The 27,219-nt window shown below is 45.5% G+C and overlaps 1 protein-coding gene across 1 annotated transcript; it reads left to right on the top strand.

Annotated features, from left to right (window-relative positions):
- LOC105993009 (cytochrome b5) lies at positions 1 to 27,219 on the top strand. Its single transcript, XM_013026131.1, has 5 exons — positions 1 to 230; positions 17,744 to 17,872; positions 19,381 to 19,410; positions 24,996 to 25,030; positions 26,857 to 27,219. Exons 1-5 carry the CDS (start codon positions 102 to 104, stop codon positions 26,936 to 26,938), a joined length of 405 nt encoding a protein of 134 aa, XP_012881585.1. The 5' UTR covers positions 1 to 101; the 3' UTR covers positions 26,939 to 27,219.

Genomic DNA, 27,219 nt, shown 5'->3' with positions numbered 1-27,219 from the left:
GCGGCGGGATGTCCTAGGCGGAGGTGCCTCAGACGCGCGCTCGGCTCCACCAGGCGCGTTTGTGCGAGTCCGGGGCCTGGGGAGTTTCGCGGCGTTCCGAGATGACGGAGAAGGCAGACGAGCCTGTGAAGTACTACACCCTGGAAGAGATAGAGAAGCACAAAACCAGCAAGAGCACCTGGGTGATTCTGCATCACAAGGTGTACGACCTGACCAAGTTTCTGGAAGAGGTGGGTTGGGGTCCGACCTAGGTGGAGGGGGGCTCGAGAGCGGAGCCCGGTCGTGGGGGGTCCCCGGCGTGCTCCGCCCGCGCACCTGCGGCCTCCCCGCGCGTGCGCACTCGGTCCACGTGCCCTTGTGGGTGCACACCTGGACCCCCTCCTCGCGCGTGCGCACTCGGTCCACGCGCCCCTGTGGGTGCACACGGGACCCCTCCCCGCGCGTGCGCACTCGGCCTGCGCGCCCCTGTGGGTGCACACCGGGACCCCTCCCTGCGCGTGCACGTGGTCCACGCGCCCCTGTGGATGCACACCGGGACCCCTCCCTGCGCGTGCGCACTCGGCCTGCATCTCAGGGACCAAACGTTTGTGACCCCCGGACACCTGCCTGCCTGGGCCCAGTGGCCCCGAGCCCCCCCTTCGTAGAAGAGAGCGCACCACCTAGGGCTTTTATTTTATAGACGGTTGTCATCGTCTTAAAGGTGGTGTAGGGAGGCGTTACAGTAAGTCAGGTGATCAGTACATTTCTTTTTTGAACAGTGCTTTGCTCTTGAGGTTTTGTGATTTTTTTTTTAACCCCCAATGCTGAGGCTTGAACTCAGGACCTGGGCTCTGTCTGTCCCTGAGCGTCTTTTGCTCAAGGCTGGCACTCTACCACTTGAGCCACAGCACCACTTCCGGCTTTTTCTGTTGATGTGGTACTGAGAATCGAACCCAGGGCCTCATGCTTGCTAGGCAAGCTCTCTACCACTGAGCCACATTTCCAACCTTGCTCTGGATTTTGAATAGAAAGCTCTCCAGCGAGGACAGGGATCAACCCACCATCATTAGCCCTGGAATGGACTTCTAATGTCAAGCACAGGAGGAGAGCATCCCACATCTACACACACTCACCCTCCCCCGAGTTGTGGGAGCCTGGGGTCTGAGGTTAAGTGGGTCTGGATTCCTTCTCCCCTCACACCTGTCAGTCTCCGCCTACCATTTAAGCCCACCTCCACCCCTGTGTGCCCAGAGGGGACATAGTGAGGATTAACCTCATCCCAGAGTGAGGTGAGAGCAAGGTTCAGAGGTCCTGAGACTGGATCACCCAGTGCTGTGGGCTACATCTGCCTGCCCCAGGGAGTTGTAAAATAACTTTGCTCAGCTTAAAAGGAAGGCATCCTTTTGGTAAAACGCTTTGCGTTGGAATATAACTTTTTCTGTGTAATCTAAAGAGTGTTTCTAATAATTGTTTTTATTACCCTGGATGTATTTTATGGCTTGGTGTGTGTGTGTTGATTGATGACTTAACACTTTTCCACCACTCTTCAGTAATGAGAGTGTTTAGTGATGGGAATTGCTCAGTTTTGGGGGGATGAAGGGAGTGAAAATTGAGAAAGAGAGGTCTGTTTTTAACTGGACTTCAGTTTTGCAGAGAAAAACAACACAGAAGTTTATCGATGGAGTCATGTTTCTTACTTGAGCCATACTTCCACTTTTGGCTTTTTCTGGTTAATCAGGGGTAAGAGTCTCCTGGATTTGACTGCCCTGACTGGCTTTGAACAGAGATCCTCAGATCTCAGCTTCCTGAGTAGCTAGGATTACAGGCGTGAGCCACCCGTACTGGTTATATCTTTGTAAGGTATTTTACTCTTCAGTTGTGATTTGGCAGAGTGCCAGAAGATAAAGCAGGGTTGCCATTTAGTTAGGAGTGGTTTATAGTATGCAATTAGATCTGTCCTCCCTTCTGCAAAGCCATAGAGCGATTTTGCTTTTATGATTTCTCAAACTTAACATTCGTGCATTACAACCTCGGGCCCATGCGACAGTTTCCATATGGAACTGTCTCTTCCCATTTCCCATGGTATGTGTAATTTTGGAATTTTAACATGTCCTATGTACTTTGACTCTTTGTTTCTGTAAAAATGAGTAGCATTTGCAAAAGAATATTGGGATATTTTCTATTATGAAGCATTGAATATTTTTCTCTAAACCATTCTAACCTACCTTATGTTGTCCCCCAAATAAAACATGGTCTTTAGACCTTGGCACTGTTGGCATTTTGGGCCAGATAACTCTTTGTCCTGGTGTTTGTCTACTGCAGCTTTGTCAGGAAATTTTCAAAGCCAACTGTAAATATAGTTCAAAATGCAACACTTATAACAGTTCTCATGTTTATTAAATTTAACATAATGATTCAATTACCTAACATCATCTAGTAGTACCTAGTCAATGTTTACTTTTCAAGCCGGCACCAGTGATGCACGCCTATAATCCTAGCTCCTTAGGAGGCTGAGCTCTGAGAATTATGGTTTGAAGCTAGCTGGGGCAGGAAACTCTTGAACTCTTATCTCCAATTAACCACCAGGAAACTGGAAGTGGTGCTGTGGCTCAAAGTGGTAGAGCGCTCACCTTGAAGTGTAAAAGCTCAGTGACAGCACCCAGGCCCTGAATTCAAGCCACATGACCGACAAGGAAACAAAACAACAACAACTAAAAAAAACAGTAACAGGGAGCCTTTCATAGTGTCCCATGCTAGAGCAAACTATCATCCCAAACCACTGCCTGGCCTCGACCTGTGGGCTGCTGGCACTGAAGGGGGTTGCACAGAGGAAACAACAACAACAACAGTAACAGGAAAAACTTCAGAAATTTCATGAAGCATATTCTCTCTTCCCTAGTTTATCTAGTATGAATTGGTGGGGGAGGGTCCTTCCTACCTCTAAAATGAATCTTTGTCATTATGGTCAATATATCCATATACTCTGAATATTCCCATCTATTTCGACAAGCTTTCTTGTGACTGAGTATTTTCCTCCTGAGTACTTTCTCCTCATCTTCCAGAAAAATCATTGATTCATGCATTGATTTGAATTGAGGAAAGATGTGGTGTGGGCTGTGGGAGGACTCCTGCCCTGAACCTCGGGTTACTTGTCAGAGGGGAGGAGAACTGTACGTGCTTGTGCTGATAGCCAACGTACACCAAGTGGAGCTGGTTGCACACACACCACCGTGCGGCTGCTTCTGTTAACTTGGGACCTCTGCTGGTAGTGGTCCAGGCTGGGGATTGACTTTTTTTTTTTCCGGCAGCAGCATTTGTAGCTGAGTGTTTAATGTGTGCGTTCAGGTGAAACTAAATCCAGCATGGGATGTTGAAATGTAAGGAACATTATGAAAATTCTGTCTCCAGTGGAAACTCCAAGTTGAAGTTGAGTTGTGCAATGTGAGTTCTGTCCTCCTCCACAAAACTGTTCTGCTGTGTAGGGGGAGGGGCAGAAAGCCAAGAAGGGGGGTGGCTGATTATTAATGGCAATCTAGCTAGCAGCAGGTGTTTATGATTTGATACCTACCAACAAGAGTAGGAGCCATATTGCCTATGCCTTTTGAACTAGTTTTTTTTTTTAATCCTGATGTAGTTTTTGAGTTTGTATTTATGAAGCTGAATCCTGTCCTATGTGATTATAATATGATTCTAGAACTTGAGGGACCACCATCTGAGATGACAATACTAGACAGGGGTCTAGGATAAAGAAGCAGCATTTTATCCAGTGTGCATCAGAGCTGTGGAAGGGAGAGAAGAAAAGCATTATACAATAACAGCTCTACTAGTTACAGTTGAGCTAAGGTATTCATGGAATAGATGGTGCCTGTGAAATACTTAGGAAGCAAATTGTCCTCTCTCTCTATTAGAAAAATGGAAATTTATTTCAGCAGAATGTTGTCTAGTGCTTCTGGCATTCTGAGTCAAATCTTGAATATCTTTCTGCTTTTGAAAAAGCAAAAGCTTCTGACTCATATTGATTGTGTGTGTGTCTGTGTGTTGGGTGCGCATGCTGGTACTGGGACTTGAATCCAAGGCCTGAGCACTGTGAGCTTTTCTGCTCAAGGCTGTTGCTCTGCCACTTGAGCCACAGCTTTATTTCTGATTTTTTGGTGGTTAATTGTAGATGAGTCTCACAGACTTTCCTGCCCAGGTTAGCTTCTAACTACAATCCTCAGTTCTCAGCCTCCCAAGTAGCTGGGAATACATGTGTGGGGTACCAGTGTTAACACACATACAGAGTGTTCAGGAGGTTTGGGGAGCTTCCCTGCTGTGGTTTCTCACATAACGGGGCTGTCGACCCTGCATAAGCTAGAGTTCTGATTCTGGGGACCACTGATAACCCCAGATCAGGGAAGAGACTGAAAGTATTTAAGATGCATGTCTTTATTTGTGACAGACAGGACAGATACCTTTTTAGGGTTTTCCTATTTCGGGCTAGCATGGCAGTGCCCATGCTTTGTGTAAGGAGGCTGGGCAGGTTCCCGTCCTCTGCTATGAGTGCTGCCCTTGCATTTGATGAATGTCAAGTGCAAGTATAATTTATGTATTTTGGAAAAATAAAAAACTTAGAAAATGTGCCATTCAAAGGCAAAGAAGGAAGAGTGAAGAGATCTGGGTGGGGTCAGGCATCCTAGGTAAGCAGCAGAACCACAAGGTCACCTGGGGAATGCGACCTGTGGGTCTTTTATGTGTTTTCTATTTTTTGTTTTTGTAACCAGCTGCTACTTTTCAGAAGAGATTCCAACCGGCTGCTTTGTTTTGACACAGGAAAGAAAAAAATCACTGAAGAGTACTTGACACTTGAAATTTTTAAATAAGGGAGCACAGGCTGTGCTGCCTTCTTGGGTAAAGCAGAGATACATTCTGCACTGATCTCTACTTAGTGTCGTTGTCTGTTATCCTAGAAGCCCTTGAGGGTGAGGATGGGGTGGGGTGGCAGGAGGAAGACAACCCCAAGTGCTTTTGTTAGTTGAGTGGAGTCTGCACAGCCCTGGCCTCACCTGGACAATGTGTGTGAATTCTCTGAGCAACTGAGAAACTTGCTATGATGTGATTTACCCATGTTTTCCTAAATTATTTGAATATATTTAAAAAATAAAAAATGGAAATGTATGGGAAAATTGTTAACAGATAAATTTAGCAGATAAATGATCTTAAAAGTGAATTTTTGGTCGGTAATATACCTATATCTATTCTATAAAAAATAGCCATTATTGTAGGGGAGGGGGAGGGAAAGTAGAAAAAATGAGGGAAGGGGTAACAAGTTTGACAAGAAATATATTTATTACCTTACTTATGTAACTTTAACCCTTATGTATAAAACCTTGACAATAAAAGAATAAAATAAAAAGCCATTGTTATTGGCGCTGGTCTAAAGGCTCAAAGCCATCTGAAAATGGCCGAGGGAAACTGGGCACTGGTGGCTCACACCTGTAATCCTAGCTGCTCTGGAGGCTTAGATCTGAGGATCGTGGTTCAAAGCCAGCCGGGGCAGGAAAGTCCATGTGACTCTTATCTCCAGTAAAACCACCAAAGAACCGGAAGTGGCACTGTGGATCAAGTGGTAGCGTGCTTGCCTTGAGCTGAAGAGCTGAGGGACAGAGCGAGCCCAGGCCCAGGGTTTAAGCCCCGTGACTGACAAAAAAAAAAAAAAAAGGCTGAGGAGCAGGCCTAGGCTGAAGAGAAATGTCAAAGCCATTTCCTCCTTGTCAAATTTTGGCTGTTTTTCAGTTAGAACTCAGGAGTCCTTGTGCTTGTGAGGTAGTTGTTCTACTTTCTTCCCTTCAGTTATTTTTCAGGTAGTGTCTCAAGCCTTTGCCCTCTACTACAATCCTTTCATGTAACTGGGATTACAGAAGTGCACCTGGACATCCAGGTTATTTGTTGAGATAGGGTTTCAGTAATTTTTAGCCTGCGCTGCATCATCAAACTGTGAATCTTCCAATCTCTATCTCCTATTGCTGGGATCATAGGCTGCCACCATGGCAGGCTCTTCTTAGTAGATTTTTTCCCCCCCTGGCATTCCTTGGGGCTTAGTTTTCTTGGAAATATATACCCACCTGTATTTGTATCTTCTGTTAAGTTTTAGTAAGGGAACTAGGAGAAGGATTTGGAGATTATGGGTAGGGCAAACCAGTTCCTCCTGGCTACAGGAAACTGGCTTGTGAGGCTCTTGGTAGGGTAAGCTGATAATTGGATGGATCTTGGGAGAGTGGAATTACTTTCTCTGCATTCACAGATAGCTTAAGTCTAAGTGATTACTGTATTCAACCGACACTACTGCTGGGAAGAGTCTGGAAGTGGAGTGGATATGGAGAGGAAGAGGAGGAGAAAGAGGAAGCCCGGGCCATTAACACTGTCTAGGTTGGGGCAAGGCTACGCCTGCCTGGCTTGCAGGACACCACATGTTGGGATCACTTGAGCACCTCTGTAGCTGCAGCTGTGGGGTGTCCGTTTCCAGCTTGTTGTTCATTATTGGAAGAGCCTTGTGCAGCTGCGTCCACCATTGGCTAGCACACAAAACATATCAAGCCTGCTTTTTCCTCTTACTCTCTTCCTCCGGAAGTATTAAGTAAATGCCATTCTTTTAAACTCTCCCTTCCCCCTAAAAAGTCCCCAGTGAACTGATTATAATAAACCTCTGGCCATGGATATTTACAGGTCATGTATTATGTACTAGACAATATGCTAAGTGCTGTTGATGCATAAAACTTTGTACTTTGAAACTTCGTAACAACTCTCTGTGGTGGTGGTGGTGGCGATTTCACCCTTTGCCAAGGAAAGTTAGGCACCCAGCCCTGCCTGAGTGGCCCAGCCTGAGCTCATGGTGCTACGCCTCAGCCCGGAGGCCCAGGGAGCTCTTCGGAAGATAAGCAGCACAGCTGTAAAAAGTGTTCCACGTGCACTGAGGTGTTTGCTCAGCAGGAACCAGAGGAAAAGCCAAAGAAAGCTGTGATGGTTGCAGAGACTAAACTCGTGGATAGATTTCTGTCTGTTGCTGCTTTCAGAACCAAGAGGAAGAAACAGCCTTTCTGGTTTCTCATGGAAGCTCTCAGAATTTGTGTCTGGCCGATTCTGGGCCCTGGCTCAGTGTCAGATTGTTTCCACCCTGGCTCAGTGTCAGATTGTTTCCACCCAGAAAGAGTTTGCCTGGGTGCATGTGAGGAGATGCAGGCTCCCTAAGTACAGCCTTTGCTCCCCGCAACCTGGTGAGGATGCTGCTTTGAGGACCCCTGCCTCCCACCCCCCTCAGCTCCCACTCTCTCCATGTTCCACTCCTGCTGGGTGCCACATCTTTCTCTGGACTGTGAGCAATGCCCCCGCCCTGTCCCTGCTTCCCGGGACCTCCCAGGACCTCCCACGGGGTCAGCCCGCAGTGTGTCCTTGGCTTCCTCAGCATCCATCTTGAGTAATAGATGTGAGTTCTCCATTAACCATGCACTGCTCATAACTTCATCTTGTGAAGGAAAAGCCTGTCACTCCTCTGCCTCATTCCCTTCAGTGGCTGCCTGAGGTATGCAGAACAAAACCCCAACTCTGTGCCCTGGTTTCACAAGCACCAGGCAGAGGGGCCCTGGGAGCTGCTCCCCCTCAGCTAGTAACAGTATCCCCCTTGCCACCACGCCCTCTCTGTGCTTCTCAAACCAGCCAGGCTTGTTTCAGCCTTGAGACCTTTGTTCTGCCTTTGATCCACTTTCCTCCCCGCCTGCCCTGTGTGTCCCTGGTCTGTGTTCTCTTCAGATTGCAGTCTCTTCCCAGAAAGAGGGAGCCCTCTCTGCCCTGTGCTATCTGCCATGCTTTCTTGCTGTGCGTGTTGTCTTTCTGTGCTCCAGATGGCAAGCTTCTTGTCTGCCCTGCTCACTGTTCTGTGCCCTGCACACAGTATGTGCTCGGCAGAGGACCTCCCAATGGGTGGAGGAAGAAACACAGAGGCTCGCTCATTCTCTGCCTATGTCTTGTTGACACCCAAGCTCTCCATTTCCACACCCCCCACCATTTCCACACAAATGGCACTTGTTAGTGTGTTACTATGATGTGATCTCTTCTTACTCAGACATGTTTTCTCCTAAAGGATTTAGAATTTAACACCAGCAGGACTTTCTCAATTAGCCACCAAAAAGCCAGAAATGGAGCTGTGGCTCAAGTGGAAAAGCTAAGGAACAGTCCCATGCCCCGAGCTTAAGTCTCAGTACCAGTGCACACACATACACACACACAGAAAAACAAAATTAGGATTGTGACATAATCTCAGAGCAAGGAATACTGGGCTGGCATTGTGCAAGGCTTTTGTTCGGTAAGAAAGGAGGAGCAGAGCTAAAGATGAGGGAGGACTTCTGGAAGCATTTTCTCAGCCTTGCCCCATGCTGCAGTGAGTCCTGGACCTCTTTCTCACTCCAAGCAATTTCTTCAGCTACTCTCTGTTCTCTCACAGTTCCCTCCTTGCCCTTTCCCTCTTGGACCATTCTCATCAGTACAAAAACATGTTGTTTTTGTACACACACACACACACACACACACACACACCACACACACACACACACCCCACACACATCCGGACGCTACAGCAGACACACACACACACACCACACACACACACACCCCACACACATCCGGACGCTACAGCAGTACTGTCATACTCCCATTTTTCTTACTCTGTCATAGAGCCTCTGCAAGGACTGTTAAACCTATTTCTCTCGTCTATTTTCCGTTGATCTCCTTCCTTCTCCTCTAACTCCACCAGTTTACACAGCTGCTTTGCCTCGGTTCCTGTAGCATTGGCCACCTTCGTTCTCCTCTTTCTTGATTTGTCAGCAGAATGTGTTGGCTGTCCTCGGAAGCGCTTCCTTCCTGACTTCCCGGACACCATTCTCTCCTGGTTTCCTCCCACCCCAAAGAGCATGACCATGCTTTCTGCTTTCCTGCCTTCTCTCTTACCTGTGACCTCAGTGCTGGAGGCCTCAGGGCCAAGGGTTCCCCACTGTCCTTCCCCTTCTCAGCTCACTGTGTTAACTGTGACGAATCTTGGATCCAGGAAGACCTCTCTCCTGAGCGCTCAGCTCTTACGTCCCCATCTATTTCACATCTTCACTTTGGGCTCGGTCTAATGGACTCCAAAAACTTCACATATTAAAAGCTGATTGCCAGCCAGGTGCCAAGTGGCTCACGTATATTCACCTAGCTACTCAGGAGGATGAGACCTGAAGATTGGGGTTTGAAGCGAGCCTAGGCAGACAACTTTGAGAGGCTCTTATCTCCACTTAACTAGCCAGAAGCTGGAAGTAGTGCTATATGTAGCTCAAGTGGTAGAGCACCAGTCAGGGGCGAAGGCTTTGGGTCCCACTACTCATTCTTCTGAACAGGCTTTACTTCCTTTTTGTTAAATAAATTCTTTTTTTTTTACCTTTTTTAAAGAAAGCTTTGAGGGCTGGGAAGGTGGCTCAGTGGTAGAGCACTTGCCTTGCATGCCTGAGGCCCTGGGTTCGATTCCTCAGCACCACATAAGCAAAAAGAAAAAAGCCGGAAGTGGCGCTGTGGCTCAAGTGGTAGCGCACAGCCTTGAGCTGAAGAGCTGAGCCGGGCGCTGGTGGCTCACGCCTGTAATCCTAGCTACTCAGGAGGCTGAGATCTGAGGATCGCGGTTCAAAGCCAGCCCGGGCAGGAGAGACCATGAGACTCCTATCTCCAATAAACCACCAGAAAACCGGAAGTGGCGCTGTAGCTCAAGTGGTAGAGCGCTTGCCTTGAGCTGAAGAGCTGAGGGACAGCGCCCAGGCCCAGAGTTCAAGCCCCACCACCGACCAAAAAAAAAAAAAAAGAGCTGAAGAGCTGAGAGACAGCACCCAGGCTCAGAGTGCAGGCCCCACGACCGGACCCAAAAAAAAAAAAAAGAAAGCTTTGAGGCCCTGAATTCAAGCCCCAGTACTGGCACAAAAGAGGAAGACGACCTCAATGCCAGATTTTCCTTTCCAAAATGTATTCTATCTTCCTTCTTCTCCTCTTCCTCCTCTTCTTCCTTCTCTTCCTCCTCCTGCTCCTCTTCCTCCTGCTCCTCCTCCTCCCCCTTCTCCTTATCATCAGAGAAGAAATAGTAGTAGTAGTGGAGGAGGAGGAGGAAGAGGAGGAGGAGGAAACGAAGCTTATGCTGTACACTCAAGTGCTTGCCCAAGAGGGACTGACAGGAGTTCCATGAAGTGATCCAAATCCGCATTGAAGTCATCACCCTTGGTACCCTTGGCTGTTTTAGAAAAAACAGAATCCAGAAATGGTAGGAAACATTTGGTTGGTGTTTATTTGAAGTCTTGTATGAACTCTTTGTTTTCAGACTCAAGTGGAATTGTTTTTACATTTGGTTTAAATGTTGTTGATAATTTCTTTAATTACTTTTTTTTTTTTTTGCCTAGTCATTGTTTTTGGACAGTCTGTTCTATTTTTCTCCCCTTTTGGCAGTGTTAAGTGAAATGAAAAAGCCTGTTTGAAATTCCAGAATTGGTGGACTTTTGATCCGTGTAGCATTACATTTAGGTGGCAAAGGTTACTTCTGTTGTTTGGTTAAGGTAAATCTTAGAGGAGAGGGCACTTGATGTATATTGTAATATTATAAATATAATATGCATGCCTCTTGGTGGCTTTTTTAAAATAAGGAGCTATCTTGTAGCCATTTGAAGCCCTGACATAGAAGTGTATAGTTTGTGTGTGTGTGTGTGTGTGTGTGGTGAGAGTGACAGAGTTTTCAATTTGTTGATAAATTCCTAGAACAAGCAACAACATTAAATTTAGCAAAAGAGAAATTTCCTTCCAAATGCTCAATAGGAATTTATGAAGAAAGTTTATGTTTAAGGTATTTTTGTTGTTGTATGTGTGTATGCTCAGAAATACAAACATGCTCATTTAATTAGTGTGTCCCCAAGAGAAGAAGAAGAGTGAACTGAATGCTGGATGCTTGGTCCTGGCCTTGCCTCTTTCCTGAACTGTGGTGGGCCCCAGGCATTATTACCTCTGGGTCCCGTTTTCTCCATCTGTAAATTGGTCCTTGAAAGTCCAGAGATCCTTTGAAACTGGCCTTCTGGGGTTTTAACCTTTAGCCCACTGTATGGCGTCAGGGTCTGCGGCTCAGCTGTAAGCTTTGAGCCTGGCTTGCAGCAGTGGAGGTCAGGCTTGCTAGGAACTGAGTGTTTCATGATTGAGACCAGGGCCTGTGAGTGGCCGATGGGGAGAAAGGTCTGGACCAGGCTCCAAGCAGCACTAGGATGGCTCTGATCTGTCATGCTGCCCTGTGTGACGATTGTGCCAGGCAGCGACTGTGCTGTGCCACCAAGGTGTCCTGAAGCCCAGATTCCTGGTGATGGTAGCCTGGCAGGATGTGCCTCCATTGGCCCCCATGCCACCGGGCCCCCATCCCCACCCCCACCCGTGTGGTGGATCAGGCCCCTCTGCAGCCTATCTGTCCCGTCGGCTCGCTGCAGGCCTCAAGGAGGTCCCCTCGGTCTCCTGCATGGAGCTGTCCTCTATGCCTTTGGTGCTTGTTGGGGCCTTCCTATACATCCAGCTTTCCACGGTTGTCTCTTTAAAATAGCCTTTAATCCCAAGCAGGCTTTGAACGTTGTCTGAGAGCAACCAGCTGAGGCCTGTACTCCCGTGGGCTCAGAATCTGACCATCTGATAAGGCGTGCATTATTATTTTTTAAGTCCTTACTTTTCTAGAATATCTACATTGTTGAGTCAACAATGGTTGTCCTTATACTTATCTGTCAGGACAGTTGTCTTGGCCTAACTTTTAGATTTCTTAAGCGTCAGAATTCAGGTCTATGCCTTCCTTCTTCCTCTTAGTCACCGACAATATTATCTTGGCTGAGTAACTGCTATAGTCACTAGGTTTGGCTCAGAGGAAACTCAAATAACTGTGCCTGAACCTGGTGAGATCGCCTATTCATCTGTCTCAAAGGTTCAGCTCTCAGGATTTGTGATTGCTGTGTTCTCTTATGTCTTGAGTTCACACTGCCAGCCAGGAGCAATGGCTCAGGGGCAGAAGGCAGGTCCCGGGCCCAAGAATTCTGAGGTGGGGAATGAGTTTGGCCTGTGTGAGGGCTGCTGGAAGTCTGATCGGCCATGTTCAGGGTGCCAGAGAGCCTTGTAAGAGATGGCAAAGACTGGATGGGAACCCTTGGTCTTTGGTATGTCACACCTGCAATGTGTGTCTATTTCGTCTTTTACTTTCCTTATCTTTTCCTCTCTTCACTAGACTACACTAACACCATCCACTTCCTAAATTACCAAACCATCTTCTGAAAGTCCTCACGGCAGTTATGTGTGGGAGACAGGTTGTAGGAAGGAAGGAAGCCAGAGACCTACTTGACAGCTCTAGCAGTCTATGCATGTGGTATGGGTGGTAACGGAGGAGAGGTGAAAAGGAGGGAGATTCTGAATATATTTTGAAGGTAATCAGCTAGAGTGGTTGATGGTGTGGGATTAAAAGGAAAGAGGAATGAAACTGACTTTAGGTTGTAGGCCACAGCCACTGGGAACACGGTAGCAACATAAACCCAAAATGGAGAGACAGGGAGAGAGTGAAACACTTGGAATGTTACACTTGGAATGTGCATTGGTAGTGAGTGAAGGTGTCGAGTTAGATTTGTATGTGGGAGGAGTCTAGCTAGATCATTCATTAGTGGACAAAGTGGAGCTATTCAGCAGGATCACCCGGAGAGCTCCTGTGACTAGAGAAGAAGGGATGGTGGAGGTCTGGACACCGGGAGAATAATCTCCAGTAGCTATGCTGATTGAAGGCTGAGGGGCAGCCAAGAGAGTCTGTTTTCCTGGAAATCACAGGAGGTCCATAATGCAGAATCTTGCTAAGAGCATTCATGTAGTGAGCTGTGTAAAGCCAGTTGAAACATCAAGAATTGGTAGTCAACATTCACTGTTAATAATACAGTGATGTGTGGGTTTTCCTGCCTCTCTTACTGGAATTGCTTGGGACCAGAGGTGTTTCAGATTTCAGATCTTAGAATATTTGCATCTTCATAAATTTGAGTCTTAGGGAGAGGACCCAACTCTAAATGTGAAATTTATATGTGTCATATACTCCTTAAACACACAGCCTGAAGATAATTTTAGACAATAATTTTAGTGTGTTTATGTTTGACTCCAGCCTGACATGAGTTCAGGTGTGGAGTTTTCCACTTAGGACGTGATGTTGGCACAGGTTTTGGATTTGGGGGCATTTTGGATTTTTGGATTAGGAATGCACATCCTATATATACCCTGTTTTTCTACATATCAAGTTGGGCTGTGGCAATTACTATCTTATGCATTATATATAGTTCCAACCTTTAATCTCTTTTTTTTGTTGTTGTTGTTGATCATAGGGCTTGAACTCAGGGCCTGAGCTCTTTCCCTAAGTTTTTATGCTCAAGGCTAGTGCTCTACCACTTTCTGCCACAGCTCTACTGGTTTTCTGGTGGAGAATTGGAGATAGTCTCATGGACTTTCCTGCCCAGGCTGGCTTTGAATCATGATCCTCAGATCTCAGCCTCCTGACTAGCTAGGATTATAGGTATGAACCACCAGTGCCTGGCTAAATCTTTTAAAACATAGTTCCTTTTCAGTGAAACTGCTTGGTACAATTAATATGTGAAAAATTAATAAAAAATAGTTCTTGTTTATTTTCCTATAAATAACCAAAACGTTATAGATGAAGAAAGCAAAAGCTGTTTCTGCTTATTAACTGCCTTCCTTCATTTGGAAATGGTTGTCATGTACTGTCCAGAGCAAAGTATACTGGGATAGCTTGTGATGTTGAGATTTCACAGAAATGCATGGAAGGAATTATGGGCACACAGGATAGGTGGCAGTAGTGAAGTAGGGCAGGTGTTTCAGTAACCAGTGTATCCTCTAAACCAAGTCACTTTCCAGGATTCCCATTCTCAGTTCAGCAGGTGAGTAACACCATGGTTCATTCCATTGGAGCGTGCCTTGATCCAACTCTGAGCCTCCACTTGTTGCTTGTTGCTTGTTGCTTCTTCTCTCCACCTCTCCCTGCCGTCCTCCCTGTCAGGAAGCCCTGCCTTCTAGTCTGGCTCCATAAAAGCTTTGCACCTTTGTGTCCTCAGCCTCTCCCCCACACCCTCCCGCCCAGCCCCCTCATTTCCTGCCGAGGCTCTATATTCACTTCTTTGCTTTTCCTGGTGTTTGTTGCTCACTCTGGAAGCTGGAGTACGTTTTACATTTAAAATCTGATTTTGTCACTTTTCCTTAGGTCTTTCCAGTGACTTTCCCATTGCTCACAGGACAAAGGTCCAAGTCCTTCAAGAGGTCTCGGAGCCCTGTGGGGCCTGGCCTGCCCCTCCCCTTGCTCACACCCTGTAATTTCAGCCAGGGCCATCTTTCTGTACTAATGTGTCTGGCCACACACTTGATGTGTCTTTTTTGAGTGAATTAACCTGAACTTATAAACAACAACAACAAAACAAAAGAATTCTTCCTTTCAATAAACAGACTTTATGGTAAAGTTGAACTCAGGAGGACTGGGCTTGAGTGTTCTTGTTATCTCTTGCTTTGTCCTCACAGGCCCTCTTTCCTGTTCCTTGACCTCCCATTCCACCCGAGTTCTCCCCTGCCCTGGGCCTCAAGGGAGTGGGATGGGTGGAGGTCAGGGCTGAGCTCTTTGGGGGACCGGTGTCTAGCTGTTACAGATGTCACCAGGTGGATCACCTCTGCGCTTCCTGGGTGATGGCATTCTGGCAGAAAATCATCAGATTGTTTTACTCACTCGTTACTTTCCTTTTTCAAAGCTTGTCTTTTCTGTGGGCTACTCTCCAATTCTGTAACCTACTCCAAAGATGGGATACAAATGGTTGTCATATGCTAATCCTTGGGAACAACCAAGATAATGAAAACACTGACAGTATGAATTTGCCCGTGTTAAAACATCATTAGTTAGATTATGATGGTAGGGCTTTCTGTCTCTTTCTCTGCCACTCTGTGTGTGTGTGTGTGTGTGTGCGTGTGTGCGCGTGCATGCGTGTGTGTGCGTGCTTCTTTCTGTCTGATGTTGTGTGTGCAGTTGTGCCTATCTATTTCTCCTGACTCTGTGTCTCTCATAAGTATTTTTTCAAAGAAAACACTAAATATCGAAAAAGCAAGTAGTAATTATCTTTATTGTCTTATAAAGAAAAAATTGTTTTGACATCCAGGTTTAGGCTTTGATTTTCTTACTGATTCTTTTTCTTTTAAGTGTTTAGGGTACAGTAAACATACTTTAACATAAATTACTGTATTGAATACTAGTTTCTATGGTTGTTAAATAGTTCTATTTATCTATCAGACCACTCTAGCCCAGGAGATTTCCCTTTCTTTTCTCCTTTTTCCTTTGAAGATTGGCAGGCAGTAGCACCTATGTGCTGTTTCCATCCTTGGTCAGAGGTTAAGGGGAGAGTTTGCCCTGTTGCACTTCGGTTTTGGGTGAAAATGGTTGTGAGTCTGTAGCATGATGTACTTTCCAGTTCAGAATTATCTCAATCACTTCTCTAGCTTTATGACTCTTTGTAGAGAGAAGTCCAAGGCAATGATTTTATTCTCACTGGAATTGCCCTTGGGAGACAGGCTGCTCTGACACATGGGCACCTAGCCCAGGTGATCCGTGTATCTATCCTCACCTGTCAGACACAAGCTAGAAGCTAGTCAGGAGCACCGCTCTGCATTTGTGTAGCTGAGTGCTGGTGCCCTAGTCACTATGTACCTTTCACCTCCCTGCTTCTCTGATCTTCAGTTTCAGACTGTTCTAGAACCAACAAAGCCTGTTTTCACCCCCATAGCCTAGGAGGCACATCTGAATCCCTCCACTAATCCAGATGCCCCCAGCAGGAATGTATTGCAGTGAATTTCGGAATGGCTACACTTGGTAGATCACAGTGAGGAAAGAGTAATGTTGAGAAATGTTTGACACAGGTGAGCATGGGCTATGCCAGACATATTTTAATTCTCAAGAGCTGTGTGAGATAAATGCCACTTTATTTTCTGAGGTTCACTTAGTAAAAGGTGACCACTGTTTATACAGTAGTGGCACTAGTGGCACCATGTCTGCCCCAGGGGTAGCCTCATCTGCTTCTGATTATTTAGCACAGCGTATGTGTGTGTGTGTGTGTGTGTGTGTGTGTGTGTGTGTGTGTGTGTGTATACACACACATATGTATCTATAGATAATCTGTATATTAATGTCTATCTTTATAACCTATGGACATATACTTATATAATTTATATAATCTATAGATAGATAGATAGATAGATAGATAGATAAAAAGTCTTTATCCAGCTCTCCATTAGGAGTGATTTTTATTTTCTAGTGCTTTCCAGTTTTTTACTGCCATATAAATGAGTAGGTTTTTTTTTTTTTGTACTGGGGATCGAACTCAGGACATTGCACTTGCTAGGCAAGCGCTTTGCCACTGAGCTACATCCCAGCCCAATGAGTAGTTTTTATAAAGAGAAAAAATAATAAATATCCTCCTTCTCTCCATTCTTCCGTCCCTCTCTCCCTCTCTTCCTTCCTTCCTTCCTTTCTTCCTTCCTTCCTTCCTTCCTTCCCTCCCTCAGCTTCCTCCTCTGCTTCCTCCTCCTCCTCCTTTATTTTTGGAAGTACTGGGGTTTAAACTCAGGGCCTCATACTTGTTAGCAGGCACTTTTCCATTGGAGCCATACCTCCGACCCTTTTTGCTTGAGTTATTTTGCAGATAGTCTTCTGGTTTTGCCCAGGCTGGCCTCAGACCACCACCTACCTGTGCCTCCCACATCATGGACCACAGGCACGCTTTGTTCCTTCAGATGGGGTTTATTTGCCTGGGCTAGCCTCAAGTTATTATCCCCCTCCTGAAGTCCACCTCCCCAGTAGCTGGGATATAAGACATCAACTACCATGTCTGGTCTCTAAAAATAGTATACTACATTAGCACTAGCTATGTTTGAACAAGTAGGAGGAGGAACAAGCTTTAGTGTAGACCCCCCTATTGTACAAGGTTAGCTATCTTTGTATTCCATTATTAGGGGAAATTCTAAGATAATCCTTGAGTTCCATTTAAGGAATATTTTCTTTTAACCAAGAGCTATTTTTCTTTCTACCTGTGTGAGAACACCTTCCCTTAAAGCCAAGTGTCTTGATCTCACCACCTGTCTCCGAGAACAGCCCTCCCTGCTTCCTGGCTGTGCTTCATTTCACTGGCTCAAGCAGCTGATAAAATAAATGCCCCTAGCGTATGAAAGGGCATTACCCCTTTTCCTGTTCGGAACTAACTCTTCCTTTTGCTGTCATTTCCCCATTTAGTTGTTTATCTTGATGTCAGCCTGTCATCCCACCTTTTCTTCTAGAAAGTACCTTCCGCTTTGCCCTTTGCGGAGCCTGTTCACATGCTGGCCAGCCGGGCTCCCTGTTTCCTTGCAGATGGAAGGTGCTCCCAAAGGGAATGGCTGCCCACCTCCCTCCTGTGAGCACACGCAGACTGAGGGCCTCTCTCAGGAAGAGGACCAAGAGCCAGCTTGAGGATGGGTGAGGGGAGCCGTATCCTGACACTGAGCAAGGCCTGCTGTAGAAGTTGAGTGGGAAGGAGCATGGGGTTGAGTTCCTGTTGTCACCTGTGACTTCTTCAGCGCCCTGTTCGTCTAAATACTCTGGTCATTCCCTTTTACTTCATTTGCCTGAAAAAAAAAATGTGTATTGTGTACCTTTGAACAGCATCCTGGTGGGGAAGAAGTCCTCAGAGAACAGGCCGGCGGTGATGCTACAGAGAACTTCGAAGATGTCGGCCATTCTACCGATGCTCGAGAACTGTCCAAGACGTTCATCATCGGAGAGCTGCATCCAGTGAGTACTGTCTCCTTCAAGACCTCCCAAGTCTCCGTTTGCATCTGCACACATCTTAAGCAGGGCTAAAGCAGAAGCAGCTTGCCTGGGTAGATAGAGGACACTGTTTTTGTCGTGGGAAAGTTGATCAGGGTTCCTCTGCCTGGTGAGGCTGTGTTTCGTTCAGGCACTCAGTCGGAATGCGGGGGTGGGGTCCCACCTTTGCCTAATCCCACACAGCGGACCTGTCAACCAGCAGTTTGCTTTTCTCTTTTTTTTTTTTCCTTAACCAAAATAATTTTCTTAAGAAACCCATGCTACTGTCATCGATCTGAGGATGTTTTAATTCTAAAATCTTGTCTTCCTGCTCACTCTCAGGCCTTTGAGAATGTCTTCTCTGGTGGACTTTTGGAAAACACTGGCTGCATTGGGCTTTCAGAGAAACACAGGCTGTGATGGGAACTTGGGGCATTCTGTAGCAGCTTTATACAACCACAGGGAGATTCCCTCGTGGGCCCTCAGCTGCTGGGATTGAGGTGGAGACCTGGGAGAAGACTGATCCCAGACCATGCATCAAAATGGTCCCCAGGGAGCACCTGGCTGCTTTCTGCTACCCTGTTCCTGGTGCACTACGGGTCCCAGCTAGAGGCTGGAGGAGAGGCCAGGAACAGGGAGTTCTCTCATAAGAGATAAATGTCTTCCAGTGGCCTCACCTCAAGTGAGAAAACACTGAAACTATTAAACAACTTATGGATGGATGGAGACAGATAGCTAGACAAACAGATATTGATAGGTATGGATTTTTACTATGTATAAATGTGATGCCTTTTGTAATAACAGTGGTGGGAAGCTGAACGTTGGCTCTTCATAGAAGCCCTGGAGAACTTCTGTGAGCGAGGAGGATTTTGTCCATTGCTCTGTTCTTTGGTGTTGGGGCATAGGTACTTTGGGGAATGTACTTACTGGGAAGCTTATATGCCTGTATGTATATCTTCATACATCCTAGAAGTACAGTCATTAAAAGCTCAGTACATTCTCTTCTTTCCAGCCCAGTGTCTGTGGAGGTGTGGCGGGTGGGTTTCGGGCCACACTGCTGGGTTTCTGCTTCGTTCACCTAGTGCCTTGGTTTTTTTACATACTCCGCTTGAGGTTTAGATAGTTTTTGACCCTGCCATTGAGAGACCGTAAGGATTCCCTAAATGTGAGCCACGTGAGTAAGAGACTGATGCCCTTCTCAGGGAGTTTGATGGGGAAGAAGGGATGGTTCAGCCAAGGCCACAGCTTCCATCTAGAAGTGTCCACAGACCTCAGCTTATAGCATGGATGTCCGGCATGTGATGGTGGCTGTTCATTTTTGCTGCAAGCCAGATGCAACAAACTTCGTGTTTACAAAGAGTCGAATGCTGAACTAAAAATGTTAATTACTAGCAGTTAATGAAAGAGAGAAATCCTTAAAGTGAGCACTTTGGAAATGGTACTTTCTGTAGATGGTCTCATGTTCCTAATGCCCCTTATTAATTATTTTGCAGGACGACAGATCAAAATTACCCAAGCCCTCGGTGAGTGTGCGCACCTGGAATGTGCTGGCGGGTGGAGAGATCTTCCTGTACCTAATACCTGTCAAATTTGACACTTCCGGGTTTGCCAGTAATTTGTTGTACTTGTAGCTGTTTTTATATGTATGAACCGATTGGTATATTTTGCAATATTTTTGTATAGCTCTCAGTACTGTGAGAAAAACTGCCCTTTCTATCAAAGTACTTTGCTAAAAAGTTCCTGCTTTGGCCTGGCAGTTTGGCTCTTGTTTAGAAAAAGAGGAACTGCCTCAGGATAAGAAAGGATTTGTGAAATGTAAACTGGTTTCTTTCCGAGAAAGGGTGTGGGATATTTTTAGATTACTTGTGAATTGTTCATCTTATTTCAGAAATCTTATTTTGTAAATACATTTCACCCTATTCAAGCTAGCAGATTGTGAGCCTGAGCTCAACCAATCTGAGTGGAGGGGCGGGGCCAGCTGTCTTAGGAATAAATACCTGACTGGGCCCACTGCCTGCCCTGTCCGCTTGGCTCCAGTGGTTCTTGGGGAGCATATTTATAACAATACTTAAGTTACTTGTTTTTTTATTGTTGTTTTTTTAAACAAATGGTCTATAAGTATGCTTTGATTGCTGGAGGTGTAGCTCAGTCCGTGTAGAGTGCTTGCCTAGCATTATGAGGCCCTGGGCTCCATCTCCAGACTGGAAGGATCAAGCAGATAAACCCAAAGCATTGTGCTTCTGAAAGATTTGACACAAACTTATTTTTAGAGAACTGAGATAAAGGATTTTTTATCTAAATCTTTGAGGTCACTGTCCGTATCTCCTCTGTATTTCTGGGATGTAATAGGTGTTGAGTAAATGCATTTGTTTCATGGTCTGCTTCTGAGCTGCCCTTCTGACTTAAATTTGCACATAAATCCAGAGTCAGAATCGGTAAGAAAAGCTAGAGTTTCCTAAAACGTATAAGTAGGCAGCTTAATTCTTGTCCTGCAGCTAAAAGATGAGGGGAAAGCTTTGCTTCAAGCAATAGAAGGGTCCATTCTTCTGTGTTGGTGTGTGAGTTTGGTTTTATTGGAGAGAGCAAAATCAGCAAGACTCAGAGGTTGTAGAGACAAGTGGAGAACTGTGCCGACAGGATCAGCACCTTGTCTTGATTTTGCTCAAGACCAGTGCGCTACTACTTTAGCTAGGGCTCCACTTACAGCTTTTGGCTGATCAATTGGAGATGAGTCTCATGGACTTTCCTGCCTGAGCTGGCATCTACATATGAGCCTCAGATCTCAGCCTCCTGAGTAGCTAGGGTTACAGGTGTGAACCACCAGTGCCTGGCAAAATCTTGTCTTTACAGCACAAAGTGGAAGCAGAAATTCACGATGACTTCACCTCAAGTCCAATAAAAGTCTTCCATAGTGCAGTTTAGTAGCAAGTAATTTTGTTTATGTTTCTTCCTTTCCCTGTTCTAAACAAGGCTTAATTCATTGCTATTGATAACCAAAAATCTCTGATACAACAAGGATTTGATTCACTTCTGAAGTGTGTCAGGAAATCATCTGGTCTTGTTTTGTCTTGTTTTTTTCCTGTCGGTGTTCAGTGTGCTAATAGTTTTGGTGTAAGTTGTTCAACTGCGAGGAACACAGGCTTTCAGGGAGCTTGTTACTGAACTGGGCTCTGCTACTGGCCAGCCTGCCATGGCACTCACGTTCCCCGTGAGTACGGCAGGTCCTGGCTTGTGGATGAGCGGCCCTCGCGAATGCCTTGGGTATACTGTTAGTAATGTGCGTTGGGCTCCGTGTGGTACCCATGGCTTATTACCATTTGCTCTGCTGTTTGGTTTAGTTTTCTGTTTAACATGCCGATCACTTTGGTCCTTGAAATACTTGGGGGACAGAAGCAAAATAACATACTGGACTCTGGGCATGGAGCTTTTGACATCAAAGGAGGAGTCCAGCCGGCATTGTGGTAGAGCCAGCCGTATTCTGGGTAAAGCCCTTTGCCTCCATTTCATCACAGTGGCTGGTGTTTGATCCACTTGCCAGGCATACACGCTGGCATTGCAGTCTGAGGCACACTGACTTTATTTAAAAGTAGACATTTTTCACTTCGGAAATTTTACAAATGGGCTAACTATTGAGTATTCTCTTGGAAAAAAAGAAAATCTCTGTTGTGACTTTGAACAAAATGTAGCTGAAGGGCTGGGAAGGTGGCTCAGTGGTAGAGCGCTTGCCTTGCATGCCTGAGGCCCTGGGTTTGATTCCTCAGCACCACATAAGAAAAAAGAAAAAAGCCGGAAGTGGCGCTGTCGCTCAAGTGATAGAGTGCTAGCCTTGAGATGAAGAGCTGAGGGACAGCACTCAGGCCCAGAGTTCAGGCCTCACGACTGGACCCAAAAAAAAAAAAAGTAGCTGAAGGCAGAACAAGAACCTAGTTTTCTGAAAGGCATGGCCAGTTTTTTCTTTCTTGTATGTTCAGTTTATCAGAACCAAAGTGGGTCCTGAGATATTTCTTAACTGGCTGTCACCATCTATCTCTAGGCTGGAAAATGCCCACCATGCTGTGATTTTTTTCCCCCTAATGTTGCTTTCTTGGACCTGGAGTTGTAGCTCAGTGCTTGCCTGCCGTGTTGAAGGTCCTGGTTCAGTCCCAGTGCTGCTGAAAAGTGTGTTTAGAAAGTTGGCTCCCTAAAATCTCTACTTGAATTGTGAAATACGATGCACCAAAGATGATTAGCTTGGACCTGCCCAAATGAAGCCATGCTCAACTGCCAAATTAAAGTACTTGTAGGGATAGAAATGATACCTTTTAAATTAAACATGTCTACTTTGTTTATGTGGAAGAGAGGAGTGATAGCAATATTCTTTTGTTATAACTTTTAAGCGTTACAGATACTCTTAACCTGGCTCTCAATACGGACCTACCAAGTGCATGAAAATACAGAACTTGGTTAAGCCCCTTGTTAAGGTCAGGCATCCAGCATCCATCTGTGGCTTATAGTTGTAGGCTTGTAAGTTTTGTTGGCCCTGGACTTCTCATGAAGCCATCATTCTTAGGACTTTTTTAAGGAAGTGATACTGGGATTTGAACTCAGGGTCTCATGTTTGTTAGGTTGGTGCTCTACCACTTAAGCCATGCCTCCAGCCCTGTTTCTGAGATAGGGTCTAGCGTTTCCAAGGTATGCATCTGAGCCACATCCCATCCTTGCTGAGATCGCAGACTTTGATCTATAATCCTCCCAATCTCTGCCTCCCACGTAGCTCGGGATGATAAACATGCACCACTGTGTCTAGCTTTGGGTTAAAAAAGGCTTTCATGAAGGCTGGGTGTAGCTCAGTGGAATAGTGCGCTTGCCTAGCAAGGGCAGTGTCCTGGGTTCGATCCCCAGTATCAAAAAAGAAAAGACAAAAAGATAGGGTTTTATGAGCTTTTCTGTCTAGGTTGGACTCAAACGGCAGTCTTCCTCTCTTCACATAGCTAGGATTATAGGTGTGAGCCATCAGCAGTTGGCTCACTGTTAGTACTTTGAGAGAAACTTTCTAAGGAGAGGGATAATGAAATAACTCTGATTTGCAGAAGCGTGTTGGGATTCATGTTTTTATAGAAGCTTATCATACTTTATACTGATTTACATGGCTCCCTAAGGTGCCATACATGGTTAACCTTTTAAAAATTATTAAGTTGGAGGTGCTCTGAGTTGTAAGCAGGTGGCAGAGCTGTCATGCAAGCCACCGCCCTTTCTCCCCGTGCATGTGGACACACTTAACGGCTCTCCGGGAACCTTGCAGAGGCCCTTAGAGCACTAACTACACAATAATTGGCTTTTCCATCCAAGTGTGAAGTGGTAGCTCGGACTTGCTTTGGGTGACACGCATAAAAGCTGTGTGATTTAAGCGCCCTGCCACGAGGATCTGGTGGCTGGTGTTGATGACTTGCTAGAAATCATTTTCACATTACAAGGCTATTTAAACTTTATAGCAGTGTTCTGACATCAGCCCTCATGGCAACCATAAAAGTGTGGGGGGTGGGGGTTGAGGTTGCAGAATTGCTGCATGTTTGGCAAAGTGCACGTGTGCATGAGCTCTTGCCCAGGGGTGTAGCCATCGCTGGTGGAGTTTGCCTTCTGTCTGTTGTGTCACCACTAATTGCTGTGTGACAATACCAGTTTACCTGGTTTCAGAACTGATAATGTCTTAAATCTAGTAGTAAAATAACACATTGCATATTTTATTTCTAATCACCTTGATTTGATTCGTGTGTAAAAAATAATCTTGCAGTAGTTATACTTTTTGTTTTTAGATTTGACATTTGAACATTGCTTAAGTAGATAATAAATGTGAAATCTTCTTTTTAAATGACTGATTTTTCCCCCTACTGTGTCAGGAATCTTAAAGGCGGTATGTCAAGGTTGGTGTGTCTCCTAACTGCTCACCCTGCGATTCTTTGAAAGCTTGCTGCCCTTGTGTGGAGTGTCTAACACCTTGTGCTTGGCTGGAGTGATGCCTAACCTCAGTGCAAGCAGCTGACTGTTTATTTGTGCTATTTTTTTAAAAAAATGCTTGTACTGTAGATTATAAACTAGGGGCGTGGGCGTTGTCCCATAGCTTTTCATTTAAGGTGGGTGTTCTGCCATTTGAGCCACAGCTCACTTCCAGCTTTTTGCTGGAAGCTTTTTTTAATTGGAGGTAAGAATCTCCTGGATTTTCCTGTCTGGGCTGGCTTTAAATGACAGTTATCAGTTCTCACCCTCCTAGGTTAGCATTACCGGTGTGAGCCATTTACACGTGGCCAGTGCTGTTGGTGTTTTTAATCTCTGCTGCAGACTGCTGAAGCTGCCTCATTTGTTGCTACTGTTGCTTGAAGCACTAATACTTTTGCTGGTGTGGATTATTAAAAGAATGCTTCTTAACACATTTTCAAGCTCAGGAATGCATCTAGCTCTACACCTCAATTCTTAGGCTTTTGGGGGAACTTTCCACAGATGTTGTCAGTTTACTTCATGGTACTCACAAGAAGGGCTTCTCTTAGAAAGTGCTGTAAGGGAAAAGCAGAGCTTTCTTTTGTGTTAGGCAGAGTGGCCCTTGAGGCCATTTGTGGATGTTGTAGGAATCTTGGTGGTACCATTGGTTAAAGGAGGCTTGGAAAATGTGGGCTAGAATGTTCGAATGTGAAATGACAGTCCTTAGTTTTTAACTTAAATATATTTGATTACTTTTTAGAAGATCTGAATAAAGCAATTAATGTTTTTAATATACACTTTATGGTTTTGAAGATAAAATTGCTCTCCCATAAAGACCACGAGGGGGTTGTGTGTTTGTATCTGGGTGTCTGTTTTCAGTTCCTATGTTAAAGTATTTAGATGTCTATTCCATGTAGGATATCAACTTTTAATATTTTCATCCCAGTAATGTGAAGCAATTTAAATATAGAAGGTTTGTTTCTGAAAAACAGACAAATTAGATGGTTTAGTAAAGAGAGCTACATGATGGAAATTACCCTTTCCACAGTGTCTTAAGGTAGCACTGAATCAAATGCTGTGAGTTATTCTAAAGCAGGCTTGTGTGGTGTGAATATTCAGATGCCAACTCAACTTTATATTTCCTCTCCTGTTCCAGGACACTCTCATTACTACTGTCGAGTCTAATTCCAGGTATGTGGGGCTCATCTTTTTAAGCAGGATTGGGTTGAAGTTGGGGTGTGACGGTGGGCTCCACACTGCCCCTCCATGCCAGGCTCCCTCCGAGCCTCCCTCAGCTAGCACACAGCCTTCAGCTGTCACCCTGCTCATGGCTGAGTGCTTATACCCTGGCACTCTCCATCCTAAATGGTCAACCCCAGGTCTTGCCACTGGGCTGCTTCTGCCCCAGCAACAAACATGGCAGTCCCATTGCAACGCTAACCACTTCCTTCTGAATAGAAGGTCGGCTTCTTACATGGCGGCCATTTCCTTTCCTGAGCCGGCTGAGTTTTCCTTTGTCATAGAGTTGCTCCTAAAGTTGAACTCAGTGGTCCAAGTGTAGCAGGAGTCACTTGTTACAGACCAGATTTCTTTATTGTGGCCCAGGCTCTCATGAACAGTGTTGGTGGCTCCACCATGCTGACTTAAGTAATAGCCCCTTCCCTCCCTTTCTTTGTTTCCAAAGAGCAACCACATGCATGTATTTCATCCTGTGAGATTCAACTGCCTTGAGACTTTTTGAGTGCTCTGGAACAGTCCCAGCTTCTGGCAGTACTTCTCAGGGTACTCTTCTGACATGCTGGTTTCATTGTAATTGAAAACTGAAAACACCAGCAGACCCCACTGAGACAAAAATTACACTTGTAATCCTTTCACATTTCAAGCCTTTATAAAAAATAGTAAGGAACAGAAAGTTTATGATGGAAAATATGTATATGCATAATTTATTTGGCTTCTAAAGTCGCTACCTTAGTTTCTGCTTTCTAAGGAGTGAAAACTAAATTGGGTACTCAAATCTAACTTAAAAATTCTACATTAAAGTTATTCCCAGCCGTGTCCCTGATTTGACTCATAAAATGTAATTTATAGTTGATTGAAGTTGGACAGCTCAACATAGAATAGTGTATAAGTTAGGCACGTCTGTGAATTTAGGCAGGTGGACCACAGACTAGGTGCTCTGTTAGAAAGAGCATGCAAAGGTTGTCAAGATGGATCTTCAAAGCAGAATCTCAGAGTGTTAGTACCAGGATGTAGGTGACAGCCAAGTGCTCACAGGGTCAGACTTCTCTCCTCCATCTCCCTCTCTCCAGTTCACGGCTCAGGCCCTGGCTCAGCCCTTGGCTGGGAGCTTGCTGACTTCTGATCTTCCCTCCCTCTCCCTTCCCTTCCCCTTCTTTTTCTCCTTCCCTTTCCCCTTCTTTTTCTCCTTCCTTTCCCCCTTCCCCTTCCTTTCCCCCTTCCCCTTCCCCTTCCACCAGTACTAGGGATTGAACTCAGGACTGGACTTTTTCCCTGAAGGCTGGTGCTCTACCAGTTGAGCCACCACTCCATTTCTACCTTTTTGGTGGTTAATTGGAGATAGGAGTATCATAGACTTTCATGCCCATACTGGCTTCAATCTGGGATGCTCAGCCTCCTGCGTAGCTAAGATTATAGGCATGAGCCGCAACTATTTTAACTTCTTGATGAACACATTGGGATGGAATAACACATTAGGAGTCTTTACTTCTGTTGCCCTGTTGTTAGGTAAGACAGAGCTTAATGTCAGTGGGAAAGTCACTGCTGGACAGTGTCTTCTGGGAGAAGGAGTTCTCTATTCAGTTTGTAGAAATGGTTGGTGTGGAGCCAGAAGAAGTGTATAGAAACAATTGAAGAGGAGCTGGGTTAATTTATAGAAGGGATCTGGGCCGGGAGGGGGAGGTCTTTTCTCAGCAGGGGGAGGGGCTGGTGGTCCCCGCAGGGTGCGTCATCCCTGCATTGCCTCATGCCACCCTCACTTCCTGTGTTTCTCTTTCTAGTTGGTGGTCCAACTGGGTGATCCCAGCCATCTCTGCCCTGGTGGTAGGTCTGATGTATCGCTTCTACGTGGCAGAAGACTGACCGTCCCTAGATGCTGACGAAGAAGAGAGCACCTTGGCTGAGGGAGAAAAGAAGCCAGTGTTAATCACTTCCCCTGACAGGAACCTTTACCCGGAAAAATAACTTCAACGTGTCTGTTTCTCTCACCTCCCACATTCGAAATGGAACAAAAAGAACTGTCTACTACTCAGTCTTTCAGACGTGCCTTTTTATTCATCAACTTGATTTTGATGTTTCTTCACTACATAATTTACTTATTGTAAGCATAATCTTTAAAAAATATATCTGGCTTTTCAAACATA

Source organism: Dipodomys ordii, unplaced genomic scaffold (assembly GCF_000151885.1).
Source record: "Dipodomys ordii isolate 6190 unplaced genomic scaffold, Dord_2.0 Scaffold91, whole genome shotgun sequence".
NCBI classification, from domain to species: Eukaryota; Metazoa; Chordata; class Mammalia; order Rodentia; family Heteromyidae; genus Dipodomys; species Dipodomys ordii.
This window is presented reverse-complemented; position numbering and strand designations above follow the sequence as displayed.

What these genes read in the sequence shown, in the direction of transcription:
- LOC105993009 (XM_013026131.1), top strand. Translation starts at nt 102, where the DNA reads ATGACGGAGAAGGCAGACGAGCCTGTGAAGTACTACACCCTGGAAGAG. An exon ending in TCATCGGAGAGCTGCATCCA is followed by an intron (nt 17,873 to 19,380) that starts GTGAGTACTGTC and finishes ATTATTTTGCAG; the next exon opens with GACGACAGATCAAAATTACC. An exon ending in CAAAATTACCCAAGCCCTCG is followed by an intron (nt 19,411 to 24,995) that starts GTGAGTGTGCGC and finishes CTCCTGTTCCAG; the next exon opens with GACACTCTCATTACTACTGT.